The sequence below is a fragment of the Grammomys surdaster genome, unplaced genomic scaffold (assembly GCF_004785775.1).
Source record: "Grammomys surdaster isolate TR1022 unplaced genomic scaffold, NIH_TR_1.0 126219, whole genome shotgun sequence".
Taxonomy (NCBI): Eukaryota; Metazoa; Chordata; class Mammalia; order Rodentia; family Muridae; genus Grammomys; species Grammomys surdaster.
Window position 1 is genome coordinate 9,209,186 of NW_021621022.1, and position 18,163 is coordinate 9,227,348.

General features: G+C 52.9%; 1 protein-coding gene and 1 long non-coding RNA gene across 3 annotated transcripts; one reads left to right on the top strand and one right to left on the bottom strand.

Annotated features, from left to right (window-relative positions):
• Positions 1-1,892: 1,892 nt before the first annotated feature.
• Hr (HR lysine demethylase and nuclear receptor corepressor) lies at positions 1,893-18,163 on the top strand. Of its 2 annotated transcripts, XM_028758774.1 has the most exons (18): positions 1,893-2,519; positions 3,160-3,937; positions 5,184-5,334; positions 5,427-5,614; positions 7,239-7,403; positions 8,777-8,866; positions 9,015-9,130; positions 10,983-11,064; positions 11,696-11,859; positions 11,977-12,213; positions 12,442-12,607; positions 12,804-12,873; positions 13,149-13,279; positions 13,422-13,541; positions 13,636-13,751; positions 16,013-16,177; positions 16,579-16,707; positions 16,915-18,163. In XM_028758774.1, exons 1-18 carry the CDS (start codon positions 1,908-1,910, stop codon positions 16,975-16,977), a joined length of 3,543 nt encoding a protein of 1,180 aa, XP_028614607.1. In that variant the 5' UTR covers positions 1,893-1,907; the 3' UTR covers positions 16,978-18,163. The 2 variants fall into 2 exon arrangements, with proteins under 2 accessions (XP_028614607.1, XP_028614608.1); XM_028758775.1 differs by lacking the exon at positions 16,013-16,177 and having other exon boundaries at positions 1,908-2,519.
• LOC114613468 lies at positions 9,709-12,078 on the bottom strand. Its single transcript, XR_003710184.1, has 3 exons — positions 11,991-12,078; positions 11,523-11,646; positions 9,709-10,131 (listed from the first exon to the last, which is right to left on the bottom strand). It is a non-coding gene; the product is annotated as an uncharacterized LOC114613468 (long non-coding RNA).

An 18,163-nucleotide genomic window follows, 5' to 3' on the forward strand; every position in this document is an offset into this window, starting at 1 on the left:
CCCCCGGGGCTCAGAAGGGGGCAGGCCCAGGCGGGGCCGCCGAATCACGGGCTCCTGTTTCCCGCAGGGTGCTGGAGGAGGAAACCGGCGGAGCAGCTTCCCCACTCTCAGTTGCGCGTCTGGCGATGGCGATCAGAGGTCCTGCTGCGCTCTCCGCTGCGCTCTCCCTCCATTAGCCGCGCTACGCGGTGCTGCGCCCTCGCTGGTGCCTCGCTCCTGGCTCACAGGATCGGCCCCCCACTTCCAGGCACGACCCCCTTCCCCGGCCCCTCGGCCTTTCCCCCCACTCAGCCATCTCCGACCCGGGGCGCGCGTTCCCCCCGGCCCGGCTCCTTCTCTCCCTCCGGGGACACCCGCTCCCTAGCCCCGGCTCGACCCTCCCCAAAGCGCAGCACGGAGTCTCGGCGTCCCATGGCGCAACCTACAGCCTCGGCCCAGAAGCTGGTGCGGCCCATCCGCGCCGTGTGCCGCATCCTGCAAATCCCGGAGTCCGACCCCTCCAACCTGCGGCCCTAGAGCGCCCCCGACGCCCGGGGGGAAAGAGAGCGCGAGCGCGCTGAGCAGAAAGCGGGAGAACGCCCCGAAGCCGGCCCATGGGGAGCGAGTGCCCAGCACCGGCTAGCACGACCGCCGCCCACACCGCGCCCGGCCTGTGAAGCCCAGGTAAGCGCCGAGAGGGGGCGCGTTCTGGGCTAATTGTAATGGGGGACTTTATGAGCTGATCCCAAGGTGCAGGCAGGGAGTGAAGTGCGTGCCATTCTGAACTGAATCTTACATCTTAACATGGAAAAGTTAGGATGCCCAACTAAAAGGGCTGGGCTGAGCGCAAGCTGCAGCTCCAAAAAATCTTGGCGCCTCCGCCAAGGCTCCCGTATATCCATCCCTCTTGGGGTTTCCTCTGGCCGGCCATGGGGACTGCTCCGGGAGACTACAGCTGATCTGGTGCCACCTGTCAGACTGGGCCCTCGCATGCATGTTCAATTTTCCCTCGCTTGCGTCTCTCTGGGGCCCAGCCTGCTTTCCCCGCCTCCTTCCCTCCCCCCTCCGGGTTGCAGTTAGCAGCGGTGCCCGGGCTTTGCCGATGGGCTTGGGCAGCTAGACCCACCCTAGTCTGAAACCTCTTAATCCCTTCTCACATGCTGACTCCCCTTGGGAACCGAGATCCTAGCCCCCCAGTAGTTGTCCTGGTACTATTTGGAGATGCCAAGAAACTAGAGCCTATGAGGGGGCAGAGTCAGACAGCCCAGGTGTAGGGAGACACCAGGCAGCAGCCCTGGCTAGCTGCCCTGCCCAGTGACTCGAGACTGCCAGGTCTGAACATCCCAGTCTTGCAAGCCTCATGGGGGCTGAAGATGGGAGTGGGCAAGCAGCACCCCAAAACCCACAGACAGATGTTTAGAAAGAGCCCTTTGTGTTCCAAGTCCCTCTTTTACATACGGGTACACTGAAACCTAGAGGAGAAAATGATCTGCTGAGCATCCGAATAGCAGGTGACACAGAGTCAGGGCCAGGATCCAGCCTCCCTGTCCTCGCAGCTGAGTGTCTTCTACTGAGCTAACCTTTTGCAGTCTTGCTTCCTATCTATTTCTAAGACTTGTAACCAGATGCCCAGCTCCATAAGGGCTTTCACCCTAGAAGTGACAACTTTGTATTGAATTTGAACCCCCAAATTCAGATAGGGGCCAGAACTTAGGAAAAGGTATCAACTTCCTGCCATGAAGCATAATCCTTTTGGCTACCAGTGGAAGGCTGCTTTGTGCCCTGCTGTGGCCTGACACTTGCTTTACTGGTTTAAGCCACTTTGGGATTCCATGGTTAAGATACATGGGCCATGTGCCTAAGGAGTTCATGCTCTGTCCTTATGATCCAGGACCCCCCCTGGAGAGCCCCATGAGGGCAGGAGAGTGATGGAGAGTATGCCCAGCTTCCTGAAGGACACCCCAGCCTGGGAGAAGACAGCCCCTGTGAACGGCATTGTGGGACCCGAGCCTGGTACCTCACCACAGGATGGCATGCGCCATGGGGCACTGTGCCTAGGAGAACCTGCTCCCTTTTGGAGGGGTGTTCTGAGCACCCCAGAGTCCTGGCTCCCTCCTGGCTTCCTCCAAGCCCCCAAGGATACACTCTCACTGGTGGAGGGTGAGGGTCCTCGGAATGGAGAGAGGAAAGCCAGCTGGCTGGGCAGCAAGGAAGGACTGCGCTGGAAGGAAGCGATGCTGGCCCATCCACTGGCCTTCTGTGGGCCAGGATGCCCACCTCGCTATGGTCCCCTGATACCTGAGCATAGTGGTGGCCATCCCAAGAGTGACCCTGTGGCCTTTCGGCCCTTGCACTGCCCTTTCCTGCTGGAGACCAAGATTCTAGAGCGAGCTCCTTTCTGGGTTCCTACCTGCTTGCCTCCCTACCTGATGTCCAGCCTGCCCCCAGAGCGTCCATATGACTGGCCGTTGGCCCCAAACCCCTGGGTATACTCTGGGAGCCAGCCAAAAGTGCCCTCTGCCATCAGCTTAGGCAGCAAGGTAAGTGACGAAATATAGTGGGTGCATGGGGTTCAGTTGTCCCTAGCCCTGAAGATAACCAAACACTGGGCAGATCTATCTCCCCGCCTCTTCCCTGCCCTGCCCTGGGGCCTCTACAGCCACTGACTCACCCACAGTTCACCCAGGATCAGGCCTTAGAAACTCTGCCCATGGAATGTGTGGCCTTATCGTGGGGGCCAGGCATGGGTGAGACGTGTAGTCCTTATGGCCTGTTTCTGGGGATCCTTCCTCACGGACCACTCCACATGCCTAGAACTAGGTTTTTAAGTGTTTGGAAGTCAAGGATGAGCATCAGAGTGCGTGCCTATAATCTCAGGATTCAGCGAGCTGAGGCAGGACTGGGAGGTCCATGCTAGTCTGGACTACTCTCTCCAAAAGCAAAACAGACGAAAGGGTGTGAGAGTCAAAGCACAGCATTCTCTAGGAAGTCCTGATGTCCTTTGGCCATGCCAAGCATTAACCCTTCAGTCTCAGGAAGGCTTGGGAGAAGATTGAGGGAGTGTAGCAGGTGGTACCACTTACTTGACAGTCTGTGAATTCACCAGCTGTCAGGTCTGTTTGCTCTTTTAAATGTGGAGAACCTACATTAGCACTAGCTTAATTCTTTCTCCTCCTTTAGGGCTTTTACCACAAGGATCCGAACATCCTCAGGCCAGCAAAGGAACCCTTGGCAGCATCAGAGTCTGGGATGTTGGGCTTAGCCCCTGGTGGGCATCTCCAGCAAGCCTGTGAGGCAGATGGTCCCTCAATTCACCAGAGGGATGGGGAGACAGGAGCTGGCAGGCAACAGAATCTTTGCCCAGTTTTCTTGGGGTACCCAGACACTGTTCCTCGGACCCCCTGGCCTTCTTGTCCCCCAGGCCTGGTTCACACTCTTGGCAATATTTGGGCTGGGCCAGGAAGTAATAGCCTTGGGTACCAGCTAGGTCCACCAGTCACACCAAGGTGCCCATCTCCTGGGCCTCCCACCCCTCCAGGGGGTTGTTGCTCATCCCATCTGCCTGCCAGAGAAGGGGATGTTGGCCCTTGTAGGAAGTGCCAGGATAGCCCAGAGGGAGGTAGTAGTGGACCAGGGGAATCCAGTGAAGAAAGGAACAAAGCTGGTTCCAGGGCCTGTCCCCCAAGCCATCACACCAAGCTGAAAAAGACCTGGCTCACACGCCACTCGGAACAGTTTGAGTGCCCAGGTGGCTGTCCTGGGAAGGAAGAGAGCCCAGCCACTGGGCTCCGGGCACTCAAGAGGGCAGGGAGTCCAGAGATCCAGGGAGCAGCAAGGGGCCCAGCTCCCAAACGCCCTTTCCCAGGCACTGGGAGGCAGGGGATCAGGGCTCAGCAGGAGACACCAGAGACATCCACAGGAAGCAAGGCGGAGTCAGACCAACAAGAGGAACAGAGAGGTAAGGGGGTGATGGGCTGCAGGGGCCCTGCTGAAGAAACTCAACAGGGCTGGGCCTTTACAAGGGACCTCTGCAAAGGTCCATAGGCCTTTGCAATGGGTCATACTAAGATGGAAGGTTTCATTCCTGAATCAACACAGTTCTCTGGCTCCTAGTGTTGGCTTCCACAGCCTTCTAGTCAGTGGCTTCCATCTCTGCCTCTCAGAGAGTCATAGGCAATGCAATGCCATGGTCCAGACCAGGGGTTCTGGAGACATAGCTGCTTCCTGGCATGCTGATGAGTAGCTGTGACCTGGAGAACATTACTTCACCTCTGAGGACCTCAGCTCCCTCATCTATAAAGTGGAAGTAAAGACGCTCCCCATCTTCTGAAGACTACAGGAAGGATTAAATGGCTCATCAGGGCATTGAAGAACTCATGGGACTTAGTAAACAATAAATGTTCAATGCTGTGGTTATTTGTGCCACAGATCCCAGTTTAGGCACTACCTCTCCTGAAGGACCACTGTCAGCATCTTTTGGCCAGCTGAATCATGGAGACTCAATTTGGACTTTGCAGCAGGACAGCCTTTCGGGTACATCGTGGACTCTTCTGCTATACTGTGTCCGTCACTGAGGGTTTCAGCAATCCTGCAGCCAGATTGGTTTCTGCAGGATCACCTTATTCTCAGCCTCTTGGACTGCTGGGCCCAGAGGACTGTCTCTGTGACCTGGCCTCTAAGGCTCCTGCACCTGGTGTGGGTCTGTCTGCACCCTTGCATGCCTCAGTCTGGGCTGGGAAGTTGTTGGTCCCTCTGCTGTCTTGGGTTACAGCACCTGTGTTCTGTGTTGAAACTCTGACCTTCTCCCTTTCCGGTGCCCTCCGGTTACCCATCCGTCCACGTTGGGGTCATCTCATAGTGTCACATAGCCACTTAGCCTTTAGCCAACCTACTCAAAGTCTAGACTGGCTGGACTCTGCGTGTGTACAAGAACCATTGCTCAGACTTCCCAAAGTCTTGGGCCAAACATGCTAAACAGCCCCTCAGCTTCCATTCCTGCCAGGAATATCTCCAGCTACTGCTCAGCCATGTGTGTGAAACTTACACTGGACTGGTCCTGTCTCGGGTTCTGAATGAGTCCTCACAAGCCTGGGGACCAGGGGCTGAGTTGGCTGCATATGGAGAAGGGTGGGTGTTAATTCAGGGCTTTGACTAGCATAAGCCTCAGAAACTAGACTCCCTAAACAGCTGTATTTTCTCCTCAGGGCCCCGAGATAGCAGAATTAGGCTCCAGGAATCCAGACTTGAGGATACACCCTGCCATCATCACTTAGCAGGTGTCACTCAGTGCCAAAGCTGTGTCCAGGCAGCTGGAGGGGTAGGGGTACTGACTGGCCACTCCCAGAAGTCACATAGGTAAGTGTTGTGTCTGACAGTCAGAGGCAGCAGCACCCCGTCCCCACCCATGGGCTCCCTCCTCAAGCCCTTTTGCTTCATCTCATCTCCAGGATGCCCCTGGAAGAGAAGCACTTAGAGGAGGAGGATTCCTCTGTCCCTTCCGAGGAAGGAGGAGGGTCTGGCACAGAAGCTTCGCTCAACAAGGGCCTGGCCAAGCACCTGCTGAGTGGTTTGGGTGACCGACTCTGCCGCCTGCTGCGGAAGGAGCGGGAGGCACTTGCCTGGGCCCAGCGTGATGGTGAGCTGATTTCCCTTGTGGGCCTGCTCCTGCTTGCCCTTCCCAACCATGTTTACCAGTGCTTTGTGGTTCCAGGGCCTACTCAGGAGAGCTCTGTCCTTCTTTGTTCCTATCTATCCCTAACACGGACTCTTGGTCAGCTCTGAGGTTTCTGGCCCTGGGTGGGGATCCTCCTGGCAAGTCTAAACATTTGGTTCAGTCCAGTTCTCCGAGAACAATTGGGCTTATGGAGGAAACAGCCAGTACAAGTGTCTCAAGAGCCTGGGAGGTGAGGTGACTCCAAGCAAGGAAGGTCTCTAGAGTGGTAAGGCTCATGGGTATCAGAAATTGATGGGATTCAGGCTGAGGGGGTCCTCAGATCCAGGCCACCCCTCTGCAGCCCTTTCTAGCAATGGGTGAACTTTGTAAAGCACAGCCCTGGTCCCACATGTTCTTCGTTTCATAGAGATCTCCAGTGTCACTGTCCCACTCCAGAGAGGGAAGCCCCTAGTTTTTTTCAGTCATGAGCCAGCTCCTGTAGGGTCCTGCCACTCCCAGCCTGGATTCCTGACACACACCAGCCATCCTTCCCTTCCCGGATCATCAAGCTTGTCTGCCCCCTGGGGCCTTGGCACTAGCTATTTCTTCAGTCTGGAATGCCCTGGCCATCCCTTCCTACCTGATGGATAAGAGCTTACTCATCCTTTGGGGCCACTTGTGAAGTTCCCGGCCACGTCACCATCATCTTCCCATGGTCTTTTCAGCCAGGAGCACCATAGTCATCTGCGTGTCTGTGGGTTGTCTCCCTGAATGGGAATGAGCTCTGGGAGGGCTATACCTATTCCTGAGAAACTCTGAGTCGCTTGTGCCTACTCGGGATTTGATTGGGTATCTTGGATGTGTGCTCAGTGGGGCCCTTTCTACCTACCAACCATGGTTTAGTCTGAACCTTGGCTCTTAAAAAAAAAAATCAAAACAAAAAAACCCCACTCCTTTGGGTAACAACAGGAGTTGTCCTCTTCTAAACTACTAAGTCTCCTGGACTTAAAGGAAAGGCCACCTGAGTAGCTGCTATGTATTTCTGGTAGCAGCAGGGCTTGGGAGCTGGGGAGGTGGATGGAAGAATGTGCTGGAAGTGGTGTGGATTAGTAATACAGGCACACTGGGAAATCCCTGGGGCAAGGCTGGGGGTGGGGCTGGCCGAGGGAGCTGAGGCCACTGCTACCCTAGGAGTGCATGTTCCTAAGAGGGTGGCTACTGCCAGACAAGGCTGTTGAGTAAGGTATGAGGAATGGCCAAAGAGCCCAGCTTCCTTCTTCCAGTGCTTCTGGGTAGAAGTTGTTCCCTGCCTCACCTATGCTCAGTGGTTCTCAACCTTCCTAATGGTCTTTAATACAGCTCCTCATGTTGTAGTGACCCCCAATCAAAAAATTATTTTTGTTGCTGCTTTATATCTGTAAGTTTGCTACTGTTATGAATTGTAATGTAAATATCTGATATACAGGATAGCTAATATGTAACTCTTGTGAAAGGATCATTTGTCCCTCAAAGAGGTTGTAACCCACAGGTTGAGCTCTCTGCTATATGTGACCTCCCCAAGGGGGCTGTGTGCTTGAGCCTTCTGACCCTGTTCTGTGGTCAACAGGCCAGGGGCCAGCCATGACAGAGGACAGCCCAGGCATTCCACACTGCTGCAGCCGTTGCCACCACGGACTCTTCAACACCCACTGGAGATGTTCCCGCTGTAGCCACCGGCTGTGTGTAGCCTGTGGTCGCATAGCCGGTGCTGGGAAGAACAGGGAGAAAACAGGTGAGAAAAACAGATTTGCCTTTTTAGATTCCTTTAATTTTATATATATGAGTGTTTTGTCTGTGTGTGTGTATGTGTGTGTGTGTGTGTGTGTGTGTGTGTGTGTGTCACACGTGTGCCTGCTGCTTGCGGAAGTCAGAAGAGGTGGGGTCAGAGCCCCTGGAACCAGAGTTATAGACAGCTGTGAACGGCCGTGTGAGTGCTAGGAACTATACCCGGATCCTCAGCTGATGCTCTTAACCTCCGAGCCAACTCTTCATCCCTTCTTACCCATTTTTTAAAGAAGTCACCTGAGCACTGGAGATGTGAATTTGGTCAGTAAAGTGATGGCCAAACAAACAGGAGGACCTCAGTTCAGATCCCTGGCACCCATGTTTAAAGCTGGGCATGGTGGCCTACTTGGGGATCAGAGACAGGCAGGTTCCTGGAGCTCACTGACCAGCCAGCCTGGTGGAATTAATGAACTCCAGGTTCAGTAAGAGATCGAGCCTCAAAAGATAAGGTGAACACGTACACACATGCACGTGCATGCATGGATGCACTGGGGTGCACGCACACAGAAGTCAGTTTGAACAGCTTTCGGATTAACATTGTGAAATGGGTGGGATTCTATCCATTGTCCAGATAAGGATAACTCAGATGATTAATGACCTGTCCAAGGTCCCAAAACAAGTCTATGTTATAGTCAAGATTTTAGACTCAGGTTCTCTGATTCAGTCCCATCCTTTCTAAGGTTTTCAGCTTCCACTTTCCTGGCTCAACTTAAACATGGCTAAAAAGAGTTCTAGCATCAGATACATTTTTATATGGCCACCCTGGAATCTTCAGTGAAAAAAATATTGATTGATTATTTATTGACTGATTTATTTATTTATTTATTTATTTGTGTGTGGTTGTATGTGTGTGGCATGCACACAGGCATGCACACACTCAGCACAGCAAGCATGTATGATGGTCAGAAGACATCATTTGGGAGTCAGTTGTCTCCTTCCACTATGTGAATCCTGGGACTCAGGTCCCAGGGTGGGTATGTAAGAAGAGGGATGGAGAAGGAGCAGCCTGGCTTCACCAGCCAGACGGCCATGTCAGCAGGGTCAGGAACCTTAGGCTTGGTGGCAAACTCCTCTACCTGCTAAGCTGTCTCACTGTCTTCCACTTGAGGATCGTGCAAAGTAGTGCAGCATATGAAAACCTCTGCATTCCAAAACCAAGACTTCTACGTTGTTATATATACACAGGCTTCCCAGCAAGCGCTTGTTTTGTGGCCTGCTGGGCTCCTGATTTAAATACCATGTGCTTGGCCTTCTTCCTTGACCTTAACCTGTGGTTACCTTGGTTTCTGGACCTGCAGCTCCTCTCTTCCTTCCCCACAGGCTCTCAGGAACAGCACACAGATGACTGTGCCCAGGAGGCTGGGCATGCTGCCTGTTCCCTGACTCTGACCCAGTTTGTTTCCAGCCAGGGTGAGCCATTGTGAAGGGGTGGGGCATGCAGTGGGTGGATTCCGAGGGAGACAGTCAAACTGTCTTGTTGTTCCTGACCCTGGTGACATGACCGTCTGGTTGGTGAGGCCAGGCTGCTCCATCTCCATCCCTCTTCTCACACACCCAGCGCTGGCAGAACTGAGCACGGTGATGCACCAAGTCTGGGCCAAGTTTGACATTCGGGGACACTGTTTCTGCCAAGTTGATGCCCGTGTGTGGGCCCCTGGGGATGGGGGTCAGCAGGTAAGCATCAGGGCATGGTCTGAGTGACAAGCATCAGTCAGTGGGTGCCTGTATTGAACAGTGTACATGTGGGTGACTGACCTTTATGAGGAGGAGCTGGCCTTTCTCTGTAGGCCACCATGCCTAGCTAGTGGAATAAGCCATTCCCCGCCTTCCCAGGAAGTAGCATCCTGACCTTGACGCTAGCATGTGCCTTTTCCCTCCATTCCCTACCACAAGTCCTCTCTCCCTGCTTCCTAGAGTCCTGCCTTAGTCTTTTAGGTCAGCCCTTGTCACTTTACCTTTCTGTTGCTACCCCAGCCATGGGTACTTTCTGTTTGATGTCAGCTTTCTCCATAGCTCGGGCACCTAGCAGGCACCTAACATGCACTGTGAAAAAACTTTTTTTTTTTTTTTTTAATGAACTTTGTGGGCTGGGCAGTGGTGGCGCACGCCTTTAGTCCCAGTACTTGGGAAGCAGAGGCAGACAGATTTCTGAGTTCGAGGCCAGCCTGGTCTACAGAGTGAGTTCCAGGACAGCCAGGACTACACAGGGAAACCCTGTCTCAAAAAACAAAAACAAACAAACAAAGCATTAATTGTGGGTATTTAAATTTTTAACATTTATTTATTAATTGTGTATTTTATGGGGGGAGGAGCATAGCACATGCCAAGGCCCACATGTGGAGGTCACATGACAAATTGTGAGGGTTGGTTATTTCCTTTCCCAGTGTGAGGGTTCCAGGGATTGAACTCAAGTTCTCAGGCCTGCAGCTGCTCTTGTCTGCCAAACCATCTTGCTGACCCCGTTAAGAGTGTTTCATGAGCTGGGTATGATGGCACAAGTCTTGAGGGGTAGTGGCAGGAGAAATGGGAGCTCGAGACCAGCCTAGTCAACATAGGAGATTGTCTCATAAAAAGCAAGAGTTGGGATGTCGTTTCGTGCCAGAGTGCTTTCCTGGGGTGCATTCTGTCTGCTTTGGCCTCCGGAGTGCAAGGACCACAGATGTAAGCCACAACACCTTAGCGCAGAAAAACAAAAGGTACATTTTATTGTCCTGTAGAGTTTGTCTGTTTAAAGATAAGGTCTTGCTGTGTAGCCCAGGTTAACTGAAAATTGTAGTCCCTCTGCCTTGGCCTCCAGATTACAAGGGCCACAGATGTAGGCCACTAGACCTGGCTGAAAAGTACATTTTATATACTTTTATATTTATAAATATACTTACATAATTATATACCAAACACTGCCACACATCCGTGTGTAAAATTCAGACAAGTATAAGTAAGACAACAACTTGTAGACAAGTATAAGTAAGACAACAATAGTGAGCTCTTTATGTCGCCCTTAACATTTCTACTTCCTCCAATTATTTATCTCCGTATTTTATTATTTATTGTTATTTAGGCCTGTTTTAACACACTGGTTAGAGCATGCCCTCCGGAGAATTTCATGAGCAGTGTTATTTTTCCTCTATTCCTCTCCTTCCCCGCCCCCTCTGTTTTTCAAACATTTCACTCTCTTGCAAACAACTTTGGGACTCATAAGAACACATTATTAGGGCTGGGGAGATGGCTCAGTGGTTAAGAGCACTGGCTGCTCTTCCAGAGGACCTGGGTTCAATTCCCAGCACCGACATGGCAGCTCACAACTGTCTGTAGCTCCAGTTCCAGGAGTTCTGACACCCTAACACATACACACATACATACATACATACATACATACATACGTACATGCAGGCAAAACTCCAATGCACATAAAATAAAAATTAAGAAAGGAACACATTGTTAACTCTTGAACATTGACTTCAGCTGTGTCTGCCATTGTTAAAACCTCTGCTTGGATTTTGGGGGTGGTGGTGGATGGGTTTAACAGAAGGAACCAACAGAGAAAACTCCCCCAGCTCCACAACCTTCCTGCAATGGAGATTCCAATCGGACCAAGGACATCAAAGAAGGTAAGTGACTGGCTCCCCATACCCCTTGGCCTGGGAGACCAGGGGGTCAGTGGGGAATGAAAGTCTCCAGGAGAAACTTGGTATTGCTTTGGCAATCAACTCCCCTCCCCTGCAACACACAGAACAAGAATGGCCATCCCTCACCTCAAGACAAGTGTCCTTCAAGTGTCCTTGTCACCTCAAGACAAGGCTCCTCTATCGAGATTCTCCTGTTGTTTACTGATGCATTCATTCATTTCTACCTTACTCCTCTGAGACAGGGTCTCTCTGAACCCAAAGCTATATTGGTGGCCAGCAAACCTCAGCCAGCAATGTTCCCAGCTCCATATCACCCCTTCCCCAACCCAAGAGCTGAGGTGGCAGGCATAACAACGTTTTGTTTGTTGTTTGTTTGTTTTGTGAGTGTTGGGGATTTGAACTTAGATTCTCATGCTTACACGGAAATTCTGTGTGCTTACCTGCTGAGCTGTCTCCCAGTCCAAGACTCCCATTTGGAGCCACTATTCTTAGAGGCTCTGTAACTTCCTTTAGGAAGGCAGGGATGAGACCACAGTGAAGTCGAGGTGCTATTGAAGTAAAAGACTAAAGACCAAGCAGAAAGTCAGTCACTCACTATCTTCTTCTTCAACAGAGACTCCAGACTCCACTGAGAGCCCAGCCGAGGACCGAGCTGGCCGGTCACCCCTTCCTTGTCCCTCTCTCTGTGAGCTGCTAGCCTCTACTGCTGTCAAACTCTGCCTGGGGCATGAGCGGATTCACATGGCCTTTGCCCCGGTCACCCCAGCTCTGCCCAGTGTGAGCAAGGGCTCAGAGGGAGGGCCAAGAGCCTGAGGACCAGAGGCTGGGTGGCAATCCTTAATCAGCCGAATTGGTCCTGAGCCTTCTTGCCCCTCCGCCCCTGCCTCCCCACAGGATGACCGCATTACCAACATCCTGGACAGCATTATTGCGCAGGTAGTAGAACGGAAGATCCAAGAGAAAGCCCTGGGGCCAGGCCTTCGAGCAGGGTCAGGGTTACGCAAGGGCCTGAGCCTGCCACTGTCACCGGTGCGAACCCGCCTGTCTCCTCCTGGAGCTTTGCTGTGGCTGCAGGAGCCCAGGCCTAAGCATGGCTTTCACCTCTTCCAGGAACACTGGCGCCAGGGCCAGGTAAGCTGGCCTGCCTCTCCCTTCCCAATGCTATGGCTTCGCCTGCTTCACAGGATCCTGGTACCCAGGCTCAGAGTGTCCTGGTGCTCAGAGTGTCCCTGATGCTCAAAGGCTACTCTTCTCAACCCCTCCCCCACAGGTTCTGGAGATGTCACAACATGCCCCAGCCTGGCTGCTATGGACTCCCCAACAATTCTTTTCTTTTCCTTTTTTCTTTCTTCCCTGCAGCCTGTGTTAGTGTCAGGCATCCAGAAGACATTGAGACTTAGCCTGTGGGGAATGGAAGCCCTTGGGACACTTGGTGGGCAGGTGAAGATGCTGACTGCCCTTGGGCCTCCGCAACCCACAAGCCTGGACAGTACAGCATTCTGGGAGGGATTTTCTCATCCTGAGAGTAAGTATTCCTGGCATAGGATAGAGGGAGCTGGGAGCCTAACCCTGGGGCTTCATGTGTCAAGGGGCCCCTACAATAGCTCTGGAGGCAGAGGGTTCAGTGTAGAAACTGAATTTAGGTATGGGTGCCACGGGAACAAGAGTCTCTGGGCCAGGAGACTCTACCTTGGGTCAGTGACATCTGTCTTTTCCCTTAGCACGTCCAAAGTTAGATGAGGGCTCTGTCCTCCTGCTACATCGAACCCTGGGGGATAAGGACGCTAGCAGGTATGTACAGTGCCAAAGACCAGCCCTTTCTCTCAGTCACCAACAGTCCTCTCCTCCCCAGGCCTCCCCCTTAATAACCAGGCCCTCTAATGGGGCTAGGAATGGAAGCCTAGCTAGAGCAGGGGATGGAGGGTCTGTCTTAGGGGGAGTGATGGGAATTCCTGGAGGATGGATTTTTGCCCACTGGATGGTACCCCGGCAGTGGGAAGCTCTGAACTCAGGGGTCTGAGTTGGACTTGCTATGAATGATTCCCCCTGCCAACCCCTATCCCCAGGGTGGAGAACCTTGCCTCCAGCCTTCCACTCCCAGAGTACTGTGCCCACCAAGGGAAACTCAACCTAGCGTCCTACCTCCCCCTGGGCCTCACACTGCACCCACTGGAGCCCCAGCTCTGGGCGGCCTATGGTGAGTGCCCTTCTGCTCCTGTCCACCCCATACCTCTACCTTACCTACCATCTTAAGGCAACGTCGCATCTGTGCCTAGTGTGGGGGCTGAGAATACATTCCTTATTTAATTTCCTAATGTTCTTGCTCTACCTCCACACAGGTGTGAACTCACACCGTGGACACCTGGGGACCAAGAACCTATGTGTGGAGGTGTCTGACCTAATCAGTATCCTGGTGCATGCGGAGGCACAGCTGCCTCCCTGGTACCGAGCACAGAAAGGTTAGTCCTTGGCTGGAGACCCCAGCAAGTCAAGCTGTGGATGATACCTGCCTCTGCCTACCCTGGGCTCACCTGAGCCATTTTTCTTCTGCAGATTTCCTCTCAGGCCTGGATGGGGAGGGGCTCTGGTCTCCAGGTAGCCAGACCAGCACTGTGTGGCATGTATTCCGGGCCCAGGATGCCCAGCGCATCCGTCGCTTTCTCCAGATGGTGAGGAGGGAGGGAGCCCAGAGTCTATTCCTTGTCCCTGCCCATCTCTGTGTGTGTTCCTGTCTCCTGAGATCTTGCTGCTTACCCTAGTCCTGAAGTGAATCAGCTAGGTTCAGGTACAGGTGCGGAGGGAACGGGTTAGATGTCTGATTCTCTGGTGGGGCTCAGAGAAGCAGGGGAGTCGGAATCTAGTGAGGAGGTGAGGCAATAACTGTAAAGTGAGCATAGTGTTAAGGGTCTTGGTGAATTGTCTCAGTTAATGAGCACCCTTCTTTTCCTCACTTCTGAGCTGGCAGGGGCGGGGGCAGTTACTTTCACTGTACTTGTATGGATGAGAAAACTGAGGCTCAGTGGTAACGCTGGGATCTGAGCTTACATTCATGACAACTCTAGGCTCCTCCTGGGAACAGGAAGTCTCCTCTTCCTGGACTCCAGGGCTAAAAGAAACAGCTGCTCTCTTTTTTATAGTTCATACCATGAGGAGAGACCTCTAAGGAAAGCACTAGCCATGAAGAGGGCTGAGGGAGGAAGGTGGGGGCACATACCTACCAGGATAGGTACCTAGTGGTAGATATAGGGAGAAAAGAAGGCAGAAAACTCCAGAAGGACAGGGGAGATGGGAGGCCAGGGTTAATAAAGGTTATAGCAGACAGGGTGTAGTAGTACTGAGACAGAAGGATCACAAGTGTAAAGCCAGCCCGAGCTATGTAATGAGATCCTGTCTCAGAAATAAATGAGCCAGGCATGGTGGCATATACCTATAACTCCCAGCACTTGAGAGGAGAAACTGGAGGATCAGAAGTTCAGATCATCCTCAGCCTACAAGGTTAGTTTGAGGCAAGCCTGGGCTACATATGATTCTTGTCTGAAACTTCCCCTGAATACCACCACTAAAAAAAAGAGATAATACTAAACTGGGTGGTGGTGGTGCACGCCTTTAATCCCAGCACTTGGGAGGCAGAGGCAGGGAGATCTCTATGAATTCAAGGCCAGGCTCGTCTACAGAGTGAGTTTCAGGACAGCCAGGGCTACACAGAGAAACCTTGTCCACCCCAAAATACCCTAATAGTAGTAGTCGTCGTAGTCACCGTCGTAGTAGTAAATGGAAAGGTGGGCCTGGTGATTTCAAAGTCCAGCTGAGTCCCAGTTGTCCTAGAGAGAAGACTGTCACCCCTGCTAAGATACTTATGCAAGCGTCCAGATGACATTGTCCACCATGCACTGCACACACACACACATACACACACACATCTGCAGATGCACACCCAGATGCTGTGTCATGCAAAGGGGAGCATACAAGAGCACCATCATCAACAGATGGCCTTGTCTGCTCTGGGTGTGGTTGGCTGTTGGCAGTCTCATATGACCCAGTGGGGTGACTCATGGGGAGGTCTGAGGGGGCACTTTCTCGCTGGGTGGCCTGTTACTGCTGTAGCCCCAGGATAGACTTGAATCTTTGGAACTAAGGAACCTTGGCATCCTCCTGAGACTCCTCTTGGGGATGTGGTTCACATGCCTCTCAACCCACCCAACCCCTGCCAGCACCCTCTCAATCCGGGGACAATGGCTGAGGTCTTAGCTGAAGGGAATGGGTTTAGCTGGTAGCCAGTTGGAGCCTTGTGTTGGCATTCACTTCTGCAGGTGTTCCCTGGGCAGCCTGTCACAGAGCTCTGACTCTGCCTGGGCTGGTGACAGTCTCCATAACTAGATCTGCTGCAGAGGCCTCAGCCTGTCTACCCACTTCGAGTCAGAACTTCTGTGTGGCCCTGCTTTTCCTGGATCCAGGATCACCCCCCCTACGGCCCCCCAGGGGAGAAGCTACTAGTTTCTCCCCAGTTTAGATTACAATGCAGGCTGTTTACAAAAACTTAAGAACTTCTTGTGAAGACAGTTCTGAATGGGGCTTGTGCAGGACATCTTCCTGGGTTTTGGAGAAAGGGACACGGAGAGAACAACGGGTCAGGCCAGGGTCACAGAAGCTATGAAAAGCACATCCCAGGAAAGGCAGGGATTTAGATCCCTCCCCCAACCCCCAGCTTGAGCATCCTTTACTTTAAGCTCTTTCCAGTCCATGCTGGACCTACCCTGTCCCTTATCACTCCCCCCCCCCCCACTTTCCTACCTCTTCCTTTTGCCTCCCCTTCAAGACAGCTTCGGCACCCTATTACACCTGATCTTCCAAAGAGACCACACCCCTTCCTCTCTGAATCCCTGCCTTCATCCCCCTGAACATTCATTCAACTCCCTTTCTCCTCTTGAAGGTGTGCCCAGCTGGAGCAGGAACCTTGGAGCCTGGTGCCCCAGGCAGCTGCTACTTGGATGCAGGGTTGCGACGTCGGCTAAGGGAGGAGTGGGGTGTGAGCTGCTGGACCCTCCTGCAGGCCCCTGGAGAAGCGGTGCTAGTGCCTGCTGGGGCACCCCATCAGGTGCTTTCCTGGTGGGTGGGGCCTAACAGAAGATCAGATTAGCAGGAGAAGCAAGGACACCATATCAGAGTCATGATCACAAAGCATTCTCTACCTGATAGCAAGCTAGGCAGGGCAAGAAGTCATGCAGATAGCAAATCTGAGGGTCTTGAAATCTTCAAAGCTATGTGGGACTCGCTCCAGAGATCTGATCTAGTCTTGGCCAGCTCACTCAGTACTCCAGCATCTCTCAGGTCTTGTTCTGGCCATTGGGATGTCTGGTTCTGTAATTAGAGTTACTGCTTTCTGAAAGTTGGATAAGGAAGTAGACTTACTGATCAGAGGGATGGAAGGGGAGTATGGTTTGAACCTCAATTTACCCTCTTGCCCTTGTGCCCCCACCTGTCACCCCCATGGCACAGGTGCAAGGCCTGGTGAGCACAATCAGCGTCACTCAGCACTTTCTGTCTCCTGAGACCTCTGCCCTCTCTGCTCAGCTCTGCCACCAGGGAGCCAGCCTGCCCCCTGACCACCGTATGCTTTATGCCCAGGTGAGTGTGGCACTGGCTTGAAGCCTGAGTGTGCTGCTGCCTTAGTTTCCTTGGGGCACAGCCTACATCTGTAGGCAGGACAGATCTGTCTGAGCAGAGCAGGCTGCTGGCCTGTCTGTGCTGGATAAAGGTGTTCTTGAGAAGGGTAGGGAGTGAGAGTCAGGGCTGGAACGGGATTGAATTCTGTGTCATTTTTCTTGTTCCTAGATGGACCGGGCTGTGTTCCAAGCAGTGAAGGCGGCTGTGGGGACATTACAGGAAGCTAAATAGGGGATCCTGATGCCTGGAGGGTGGTGGGCAGGTAACCGAGTGTTCAGTCTGCATAATTTCAACAGGGAATGGTACTGGGGAACTTAGATGGTGTGGTCTGTTCTACAAATATCTCTTTGGGCACAAGCAGGGAACCTTGTTCCTTGCCCTGGCCCTGGCTCTAAAGGGAACAACTGTAGTGCTTACAGCTGCTCACCTCTCCATGGTATCAGGTTCACACTAGGGGTACATGACTCCCTCTAGCCCCTGTACTCCACCCTAGGGGATGAACACCCTTCCTCGGGGAAGCTTGGGATTGTTTTGGTTTAAGCAACACTTCCTCTTGCTGCTTCACCCTGTGTTGCCCTTAGCACCCCACCCCTACCCCAGCTATGCTATAGCTCACCAACATCCACACAAAGCCCTTCCGACTGTAGGTCTGCTGGACCAGGAGCCACAGAATTCTTCTCTTACAGAAGAGCTGTGGAGTTGGGGAAGAGAGGGCCTCAGTTAATGGGCCAGACTGGCTGGAGGGAATAACATGGGCAGAACCACTGGTCCTGGCTTCTGCCTCTCTCCTTCCTGGTCTCTATTAAAATCGGTTGTTTGGTGACTGCTGCCAGCATAGTTGGCCTTACTCTGCCAGCCACGTGGGCTAGGGAAAGCAGGCAAACACAGAAATCTGATCTGGACAGGGTGAGCAGGGACTGGGGACCTGGTGACAGAGACCTCAAATACCACTGCCAGATCTCTGGGAGGCCTGGACCCCTGGAGCTTTCTGGGGACTGAAGATATCCCTGACTGACAGCGGGAAGGCGGAATTCTAAGGTGCAGCACTCAGATGGCCTCCCTGGGTGGCATCAACCTGTGGAGATTATAGAACCCCCTGCCTCTGTCCCACCTATCCGGTGTGCTCTGACCTGGAGAGACATCCAGGACAGCCCTGGCTCAACCCAGCTACTCGTGGTGTCCAAGCCCCCAGGACAGAGTTTCACTGCCTCAGACAGCTGACCCCTACCCTCATGGCCCTTTCTGGTGCCAACAGCTGACCCCTACCCCCATGGCCCTTCTGGTACTGCTTTGCTTTCCTACCTCTTCCCTGTGTATCTCAACCGCACACATGCGCCAGCTCTTGTTATACTTAACAGTTCCTGCTGTGGTTTGGGGATTTTTTTTAATTAAATAAAAGTTTTTATTATAAATAGAA

Excerpts from the sequence above, each read along its gene's own strand:
- Hr (XM_028758774.1), top strand. The coding sequence starts at position 1,908 with ATGGAGAGTATGCCCAGCTTCCTGAAGGACACCCCAGCCTGGGAGAAG. Across the intron at positions 9,131-10,982 it reads CTGGGGATGGGGGTCAGCAG|AAGGAACCAACAGAGAAAAC; the intron begins GTAAGCATCAGG and ends TGGGTTTAACAG. Across the intron at positions 12,874-13,148 it reads GGGGATAAGGACGCTAGCAG|GGTGGAGAACCTTGCCTCCA; the intron begins GTATGTACAGTG and ends CCCTATCCCCAG.